Raw genomic sequence first — 10,628 nt, forward strand, 5'->3', positions numbered from 1 at the left:
CTCCAACATTGAAATACTCCAACGCTTTCAATCGAAAACGCTAAGATCCCTAATTGACGCACCTTGGTATGTAACCAATGAAACAATACACCGCGACCTCAAGATACCCACCGTCAAAGAGGAAATAGCAAAATATAGCGACAGATATAGCAAAAGAATCAACAAACACCGAAATCCCCTAATCACTGGACTACTCGATACGACGGACCAGATTCGCAGGCTGAAAAGGCACTACCCGCTAGACCTAAACGTTAGATTCATTTAATTATCCAAATTAAGCATTTGCACTTACTTATAATACTTATAAATTATACCTATCTATAATAAGTATTAACTTATTGTAAATAAACAGCCATGTCACTGCGCCACGCCAGAAAAATTACTGAAAATTCTCAACGCGAGAATTGATTGTAATTTCAACAAATAAATAAAAAAAAAAAAAAAAATTGTCTACCCCGACTGGACAAGGGAAAGTTAGTTTCTCTCACGTATGCTGCAACTTTCCTCCCACTAACCACTTTCTCTCGAGGGCGGTTAAGACCCTTCGTTAACCAATTAACAACGAAGCCACTTCCTTCACTCTCCTAACTAAAATCGTCACCAACAAATCCGATGGTCCCGTGCGCTAGACACACCCATCCTTAGCTTTCCTCCGAGACAGCATCGTCTCCCAAGACAGTTCTGATTTTACATCCTTCGAACGGTCAATATCCTTCCACCGGGTAGGACACACCCACAGATCAGTCACTTATTCATCTCGTACATACGCACCAGCGTAACTGCCTTCGTTATAAGTTGTTGGAATAAACGGTGAAATATAACTTACTATACTGTGTCATATTCATTTAACCATCTCTTATCTTAACCGAAACAAGGGAACGATTACTTCGCGGCGTCGATTCACCGAATCGTAGCGAGAATTTACGCCTCTCGCTACTGCGACTGCGTCTCTCCGCGAACGGTCGTAACACATTTATCGACAGAAGTACTAAACTCTAATAACATAAATTTATATATTTTCTATTTCCCAGCCACCAGTTTTATAGATTTTTCTATCTTCTGTACTACTTTTATCCCTTTTATTTTTTCTTACATGAGATTATTGTAAATTTAATATCATTTGTTCGCAATATTTGTTATTTATCTTTCCTTGAATTTGAAATTTCGCGCTTCAATGTTGTGTGTTGTTCGACGTTTTATCGAACGATGTTTATCGATCTAGTTTATGAATACATACATAATCATTAAAGAATCTATAAATCTTACTAGTTTGTTTTTACTAAGTTTTGTTACAGAAAACATGTTCTCATAAATTTTCAACTTTAATTTATGGAAATTTATTAACCTTAAACTATAAAATCATTCAATGAGTCTTTCCGGATGTTTTTATGTAGTCATAATTTCACATATCAGCACAGCTCCACCAATAGGATAAGAGTTACGTGGAAGCAACAGGGGGGAAGAAGAACATATATTGATCTAAAGGTTATTTTTGTCTCATTCAAGTCTCTGTTAACCGGCTTGGAAATTTCCTGTGCTTGTTTCGACTTTGAAGTCTTAAAAAAAAATTGTAAGTAAATAGTATATATATAGTATATATATCCTTAGTCAAAGTTTCTCTTTATAAATAATAAACCGTTTAAAAACTATATTTTGTATGTTTTTTCCTTATTCATAATTAAATAATAAATATGAAATACTTCTAAAGAAAGCCGACATCCTTCAATTAACCGAACAGCAGATGATTTAAAAATTAGTAGTTGAAAGAAATAAATGTTATTACATGTTCATAATTGATCGATAAATTTAAGTATACAATTAGAAAATGTTTCTTCTTTATTGATAACTAAATAATACAGATAAGATACAAGATACTTGTACGAAAAGTCGGCGCGTCGTTCAATTAACGGAACAGCAGAGGATTTGAAAATTAGTAGTTGAAAGAAATAAATGTTATTACATGTTCATAATTGATCGATAAATTTAAGTATACAATTAGAAAATGTTTCTTAAGTTTGGAAGAATATATAATCACTGCTGAATGTTTTGTAGTTACGAAAGTTGTATACAAACATACATTGTACATACGACTAGTAATGGCACTAAATTACTGTTAGAGGGTCTTGGGTGTATAGAACCATATGGTTAAATTAATACTAGAGATAACGAATCGTGCGAATGTAATTAATATTTTGAAATGCGTTGTTTGCATTAATTGATAGTTTTCTTATAAACTTTTTTATAAACAATTTCATTGCTATAGAAAAAAGGTAAATGCCGGTAATATGTCTATCCTACTTAAATAGAAAGTGCAATATTTTGTTATAATATTTGGCGCAAGTTTATACATTATTACATCCAAAAATAATATTCTTTTTATATCTAAGCTATATTAAAATATAAAGATACAAATAGCTATGCGAGTAGTTAGTAGTTGATACTTTTTACTTAAATTGTCTTATACTTCATAATTTGTAATAATATAATTCTTGTCATCAATGATTCTTTGTTTTTACTTTGTATATATTATACTTCCAGGAAGATGCCGCTCTATAAATTGACTTACTTCCCAGTTACGGCATTGGCAGAACCAATCCGTTTTATCTTAAGCTATGCTGATATGCCATTTGAAGATGAACGTATCAAAAAGGACGTCTGGCCAAAAATAAAGCCCTGTAAGCTTAAAATTTAAAGAAATTCTGTTTCTTAAATCTCATCTTTCCTAATTTAACTAAAGTAGCTAAATAAAGTAGAACACAATTATGCAGAGTATAACAGAGATTATTGTTTACTCTCCATTGCTCTATAAGATATGTGGGAGAACAATAGGTATTGTTAAGGAGACAATGCCCTTTGTTTGCTGATAAATTATCAATAAATTAAATTATATCTTTCCAAAACAGATAACAGGAAGCTAGATATTTAAGAAGCATCATAATCTGTTTGTTCGATAGAATCTTTGATTCTATTAGTTGTATGTTTTTAGTGACTCCTTATGGCCAGCTTCCTATGCTCGTAGCTGATAGAAGGAAGGTTGCTCAGTCTACAGCTATTTGCCGTTACTTAGCCAAACAATATGGCTTAGTTGGAAAGACTGACTGGGCAAATCTTCATATTGATGCCACTGTTGATACTATTCATGATATTCGTCATAGTGAGTATCCAGTGCTGTTTTGCATAAATCTTATGAGAATTTTGATAACAGATAGTACATATCTGTTCAGGTATTTATTAGTTGAAATCCGATTTAATATTTGATTTAATCGAACGATACACGTATGTCAACAATACAAGACAAAGGATTAAAAAGGATTGTAATTCTATCTTCAGTATCATTTAAATTTCGCACAACATTGTATTCAAATTAGTATAACATTAGCGAATAGTATTTAACTGAAAACAAATTTTCAGAAATTGCCGCCTTCCACTATGAGGAGGACGAGAAGGTCAAAGCTGCAAAACGCAAGGCTGCTGAAGAGACGCTGCCGTTCATTTTAAAACGTTTGGACCAGCAAGTGAAGGAAAATGACGGCTACTTCTACGATGGTACTCTCTCTTGGGCTGATTTAACATTCGTTGCTCTGCTCGATTATTTGAACTTTATGTACAAGTCTGATCTGATCGAGAATTACGAGAATCTGAAGCTGCTGGAGGAAAAGGTCCTCCGTCTGCCCAGGATCAGAGACTGGATTGAGAGACGCCCAGTTAGCGAATTCTAAACTTCACGATTGCTTATGGTTTTATAAGCGTTTAAAGATTGCGGTCTTAGTGTGTTGAGAGAATGAAGAACGAATCGTGTTGATGGAAGTTTGTATGGAATATACTGATTGCTTTTAACATTCATTAGTTCCAGTTATTACCGATATTTTTTTCATTTAGTTAGGGTTTTCCCTTTAGATTACGTTGTGATAGAAAACTATTATTTGTGTATTCCTACAGAAACATACGAACTATATAAACTGTTGACACGATGTTGTGCTTTTGTATTATAGAAATAATAATAAAACCATCAAACAATCATTAATTATGTTTTTTATTATATTCATTAAGAATTGAAGATTACCTCCTTGGTGATCTTGATAATATCGTATTTTACAAATGTTGAACAAAAAAAAATGTATGATTATTTTATTCAATACGTTATGAGGGTTGCTTTAAAAAAAATACGAGTTACATATTTCTTTGAAAAAAGCATGATTTTTATCGATACAATAATGTTCTTCTGTTATCGCTTTAAAGTTGAGTACTTCGTTGATTACACGAGAGAACTCGCCTACAGCAAACAAGATACGACCGTGTGTAAAGTAATTAATCTGTTTGCTCGTTGCTAGCTACACATAAGGCTTGCGTAAAAAAAAATATGCATTTCAGTTCAGGCGGAGAATTATGTAGGAAGTCATTTTGTCGATCAATAACTTAGTTAATAAAAGATCAAATTTTCATGTACATAAATGTAAGTAACGTTCAAGTATTAATCATTACATACAATTTTTGTATAATTCGATATCTTGGTCACTTACATCTTACAAATGATATATAGATAATATTTATGAGATACATTGGAGCTATCTTTTAGTTAACGCCATTTTTTCTTGTTTTCTCTGTACTTTTACTATTCTTCCAAAAATATCAAAGGATCGATGACTTCAAATTAAACTAGAATTGCTTCGGTATATTGTCAATCAATGGCTATTTGTATTCACATCTATATCAAAGGAAAACCGATTGCAAAATTAATTACCCTTGCAACTCCGCAATCTGAAACTATGTGTGATCGACCTTGAAGATGACAAATCTCAATGTTTGAAGTAGTACAAAAAGATGATAATTTAATTTCGCTTTATCAAACTGTACAAAATTTGTATACACATACAGAAAAAAAACGGAGTTCAAACATTAATCAACATGAATTATCGGTTATTATTGCTGAGTAATTATTAGGATTAGAGTTTTGGAGTATCGATCGTATCGAGTTTTAACTATCGGTTTCCGCAATTTATTGTTTTTCTAAATTATGTCTAAATGATATCAGTTTTTGAATATTTTATAGTTTACACTCCAACATACTGACGTAAACTATCGAAAATAATTGTAAATTATGCAATATCATTTTTTTTATATTTCATAATCTAAATTTCAATCTATTTTTTGTATTTAACATCCCTTTTTTATTGTTCGTGTTCCGTCTTGTACGTTCTTCAAAAAATCTTAAGCTATTAATTCATGAATGTTATGCTCTATTTCAAAATATAAAACGAGAGAAAGAAGTTAGTAAAATATTCTTAATATTTTATTTTCACCCTATATTGATTTGTATAAGATTGCGCAATCGATATCTGGTAATTTTTTATATTTCACTGCTTACTTAAAGAATCGGTCGATATCACCTTATTTGGATACATATAAATAAATAGATAACATTATCTTTAAATATTATTACACCAGTGATAAAGTTAAAATCATCTTACGAAAGAATGACTGTACAAGATTCTTATTGACATTATTAATTCTAAAAATTTGGCCCGTACCGACAATTTTATTTAGAATGTTATCTCATTTCAACACGTTTCTCAACATATCAATGTTGTTGATCATTCTAACAAAACTTCTTGATCAAAATAAACGATTACGAGGACAATTATCTTGTTTTCTATCTCTTGTTTTTTTAAAGATTTATAATCTTTCGTAGCCTGATTTTTAATGACTTATAATCATGTTAGTTATTAATTATTAAATTGTTATAATTATATAGCTTTAACTCCGAAATTTCTGTAAAAATAAAGCTGAAGAATTTCAACCCGTTCAATAAACTTAATTTTTTTATAATATGAAAAGTATCATAAAATATCGAGATATGGTAAACGCGAAATCATTTTTCGTGAAGGACTCTAAAAGTTACTCTATGGGGTGTAACATTGGGTTATTGATTTTTTGCTATCTCCATGATTTGCAAAATTTTGCCGCTCCAGAAACCCGACAATCTGACATTATGAAATAGGCCTAACCTAACCTCAATCTAGAAAGTGGCTGGTTAGATTATTGCAATTCGTCCAATTTTATTATTTACTATTTTCAATTAAAAAGAGGGCATTGACTTTTCATCAAATTATAATCAAAACATATTTCCTATCATCAACAATTTGTTAACTTTGAAATTAACCATCTTTCACATAACTTATCGTTGTGTGCGTAATAAATAAATAATTTGCAATCTACTAGAAAATTTAGCCTTGCCGATGAAACCGAGTATAGAAAAGTGGAATCTTATCTCCCTTTTCAAACAATGACAGTCTTTTTAGCGGGCTAAACAATATAATTACAATAAATATTGCTCGTAACCGTAACGGACGTCATTCAACGCCCCAGTAGATCGTTTAGTTCATAGACTTTTTTTATGATACCCATTACGAAGTGATTTACTTATTAACAAAGCTGTGCCACGAAGGATGTTACTCTATCAAGGAATTCTAGTTGATTCTGCCATGTACGCTATCGCGATTTATCACACGAATATCATTCAGCATGGTGGGGAGAACGATATTCTCGGAGAATTACAAGAACTATTTATATGAAGCTCATGGTCGGTAATTCAAAGCAGTATTCTAGGAGAGATCAACGTGTCTAGTTCACGTTCCAGTCTAAAACATCGTAAGTCTTTTATGTCTCAATACCATTTTTCACATAATAAAGGTTCTGCAAAAGTTTGTACTTTGATATATTCGCATCGTGGCAATGTAACATCAGGCTTTATTTTCGAAATTTATTAATAGGTTATATTCTATTAATTAATTTAATTAATTATTAAATTAATTAATTTGAAATTTCATTTAAATGCTGCTATTGCGTGATAAATAATTTTCTTCCCAAACTTCAAATAATAATCGTATTTTCAAAGGAAGCTTTATAATTTGTACTCTCTCGATATTGACAGAAACCGAAGGTGATTAACTTCGCGAACGATGTTTGATTTTATATCATCAGTTGGAAGTTCAGAGTATTTCATTGAATATATTGATCCATATTCGTTTAGCTGGAGAGAAGCGACAGGTTTCATTCAGAGTCACTCTGAAGTTTCGCACAACTCTCTTGCGCAATATTGCGCAATACGCTATTATGCCTTTAGAAAAGTAGGAAATTTGAAAATTTGATAAGTGTTCTCCAGTCTTTGCAAATTTCGTCAATTGTTTTTCTGTGATTTCTAAATATCAGAGATAAAAAATAGACAGTTACATATATTTTATAAACTTTAAACAGACATTTTAATAAAATTAATAAATTAATAAATGAATTAAAATATCAATCGATAGCATGTGTTCTTTATCGCTTAGCTTTTATGTCCTTTCTGTTTATTGACATTATAACTATAGTAATGTATGCGTCAGCGTAAAAAAATAAATTTTATTAGCCGGCTAGTTGTTATACTCGTATCATTAACGGAACTAATGTTAGAAACCGCGAACCTTCACTTCGTTTATCATGTTCAATGTCACGGATCATAAACATGAATTTCAACGTAATAGTGAGTTACAAACTACTAAGTACAAGGTTTCTTTTAGAAGATATTAATGAATGTTGCGCTAATTTGAAGTACTTGAACAATTAGAATCTTCTACTGTTAGACAGCTACACTTTTTCAGTTTGACGGGCAAGAGTTTATTTAAACTAACATTAGCAATTAAAAATTTCATTCAATGGCTGAATTTCGATTCTTTTTTATGCGAGGGCGTTGCAATTATATATATTTACAATCGAATTTTCCTTGTTCAAAGAGATCAACTTTGAATCTTCAACTTCTAAACCTGAGAATATTCAGTGCTTCAAATTTCCAATTTTACGAATATCACAACTTCTAAATATTTAAATTGTCAAGCACCACGAATTTCAAATATTACAATTTTTCGATTTCCTCAATCGTTATCTTTTTTAACTCTCTAACTTTTTAATTTTTATTTCAAAAATACTCGAAGTAGCGTTTCAGTGAAGTGCAGAGTATTATTCATAGATACCTTACATAAGACTTCATACAATTTATAACATACGTTAGGTGTTTACCTTGCGAAGGTAACAATAGATAATCAGTGACGAGACTTAGATGGCAACATTATTGTGCCATCGGCGATTGCGTGTTTCATATAACGTGAATCACGACAAAGATATATCGGACGTACGAGCAATACTGCAACTCATGATATTATTAAAATAAAACTGTTCAGTTACCTACGTACAAAGTTATATAAATAAATTTTAGAAAATTATATATATATATTTGGAAATATTATTACAAAATTTTCAAACTGATTTCTATTATAATGCGTACGATCTTAGATTAATCTCCCTCGTGAGAATATAAACGAAGGATAACTCTAGAAGAACATTACTCTAGACATTACTCTAGACATCTCATCTAGAACATTACTCTAGAAGCAAACCAATACAAAATAATATTAGAAAATTTGAGTACATCAAATTATGTTTGTTTAATACAGGAAATGTCCAGCTACAGATTGACTTACTTCAACATCACTGGCCTTGCTGAACCAATTAGGCTGGTTTTGCACCAAAGTGGAATTAAATTCGAGGACAGGAGGCTCACTCAGGATGAATGGCCGGAAGTTAAAAAAGGTAAAAATTCAAAACTCTAATATATTAATTTCATACTTATGTAATATCGTGATATAATGTATTTACAAGGAGTGGACAATAGAGATGTTAATCAGACAGAAAAAGACGATTGTTGTTCAACCTGAACTATTCACGTCAAACGTACAGAAAACAGCGCAACTAAATAACTAGATAGCGACTCGACTTTTACCAAAACGCAATCAACACTCTCTCGGCAACGCCACTCGCAAACTCTGTCTCCGCTCAACTCGCACTCGGCTCCTCGACTCACACTCTGTTTCTCGACTCACACTCTGGCCGTTGTCGCATTCTATTGCCTTTTTCCTAGGCCCACCGCATACGTGTTCTGCAGACGCTCGTAGCCAGGGTCACGTAGGTCTTTTCCACGAAACTATGCACTTGAAAAGACCGATGACACATTGATGGGCCCGACGGCGCCTCGGCTCTCGCGACATTGTTCATAGTTCGCCCGATATTTCTTAGGCCTTTCGTCCACGATATTACACTTATATGAAGTTTACGCTTTTCAACAGTTTATGTTACAAAAGAACTTTTAAGATACAAGTTCAGATTACACAAAAAATGTAATTTGACGAATACTTGATTCAAAATCAATAAATGTCCAATGGGGTCTCGATAGAAGTGCATAAACTTTTTTAAGACTTCCGTATAAACTGTATAAATAACGATATTATATTTGACTCCTGTCGAAGATACGTAATCTCTACGCTATGTTTCCCAAAGAGCAAATCAAGAGCCTTGATTTTGATAAATGTTTGAATTCCTCTGTTCACATGTAATATTAATTAATGACTTGTTGATTATTGATGATCGCGAATATTTCAGGTATGCCACTTGGTCAAGTACCCGTCTTGGAAGTTGACGGCAAGGCTTACTATCAATCGAAAGCAATCCTTCGCCTGCTCGCCAGGAAAAACAATCTCTATGGTTCCAACGATGAAGAAGCTTTCCTAATCGATGCCACCGTTGACACCATCGATGACGTGAGAGCAGGTAGACGTCTATTAACTCACTTGCGTTAACTCACTTTAACAGTACTTGGTCTGTCATTCTTTGATTCATGATTATTGTTTCTTTCAAACGAAGAACAGACCACACAAAAACATACGTATACTTGAAGAGAATATTTCGAATTTATGTTTTAATTTTTATATATCGATTTTGTATTTATAATTTATAGCATACTCTCAATACCACTTTGAACAAGACCCTGGATACAAGGCCAAGCTGAAGGCCAACGCTGAGAAGAAGCTTCCCATGCTCCATAAGTTGGATGAGCAGGTGAAGAAAAACGGAGGACACTTTGTCAATGGAAAGGTAATTGTTTCTTCAGTAATCGACCACAAATTGAATAGTCGAAAAGAGTGATATTACTAAAGATTTTCTTTGTAATTCTGTAATTTTTTTGCAATTATTACTCTAAATTTGTAATCTTCATCTTTATCTGAGTCTATTTTTCAGATATCAATAATGAAAGTAAAGTAAAAGTAAAAGAATTTACAAAAAATGGGGTCGATTAATTTTTTATTTTCTTAATACCAGTTAAAGTAATTTTAAACTTATTTCTAAGCCACATTTTCAATTGTCGTTGTAGTTGACATGGGCTGACCTTTTCTATGCCGCACAATCGGAGACCTTGTCCAACATGCTGCAAACCGACATCAACAAAGACCACCCTGAACTGAAGAAATTGGTAGAGAAAGTCAGGTCGCTACCCAACATCAAAGCTTATCTCGACAACCGACCCCAAAGCATGTTTTAAGTTTAGAGACTTTCTACGTGCGTTAGAGTTCAACAGGGCCGTCGATTGGTTTATTTCCTTGCAAGTATACTTGCAGATTCTTTTACATTTTATGTTTTATACAAATTTTACGTCACGTTTATAAAAACATAGATGAGATAGATGAGTGGTTTTTACAAATTGTTATGTATGATACGAGTAGAAAAATAAATATCGCTTATATTTATTCAAGAGCTTTCCTTTT

The 10,628-nt window shown here is 32.3% G+C and overlaps 1 protein-coding gene across 1 annotated transcript; it reads left to right on the top strand.

The window, feature by feature from the left end:
• The first annotated feature begins 2,538 nt into the window (after positions 1 to 2,538).
• LOC117210776 (glutathione S-transferase-like) lies at positions 2,539 to 10,610 on the top strand. Its single transcript, XM_033454103.1, has 7 exons — positions 2,539 to 2,675; positions 2,987 to 3,154; positions 3,412 to 3,716; positions 8,487 to 8,622; positions 9,469 to 9,636; positions 9,824 to 9,960; positions 10,238 to 10,610. Exons 1-7 carry the CDS (start codon positions 2,543 to 2,545, stop codon positions 10,403 to 10,405), a joined length of 1,215 nt encoding a protein of 404 aa, XP_033309994.1. The 5' UTR covers positions 2,539 to 2,542; the 3' UTR covers positions 10,406 to 10,610.
• The last annotated feature ends 18 nt before the right edge of the window (positions 10,611 to 10,628 follow it).

The sequence above is a fragment of the Bombus bifarius genome, unplaced genomic scaffold (genome assembly GCF_011952205.1).
Source record: "Bombus bifarius isolate JDL3187 unplaced genomic scaffold, Bbif_JDL3187 scf7180000008212, whole genome shotgun sequence".
NCBI classification, from domain to species: domain Eukaryota; kingdom Metazoa; phylum Arthropoda; class Insecta; order Hymenoptera; family Apidae; genus Bombus; species Bombus bifarius.

Excerpts from the sequence above, each read along its gene's own strand:
- LOC117210776 (XM_033454103.1), top strand. The coding sequence starts at position 2,543 with ATGCCGCTCTATAAATTGACTTACTTCCCAGTTACGGCATTGGCAGAA. Across the intron at positions 3,155-3,411 it reads TATTCATGATATTCGTCATA|AAATTGCCGCCTTCCACTAT; the intron begins GTGAGTATCCAG and ends ACAAATTTTCAG. Across the intron at positions 3,717-8,486 it reads GACGCCCAGTTAGCGAATTC|GAAATGTCCAGCTACAGATT; the intron begins TAAACTTCACGA and ends TGTTTAATACAG.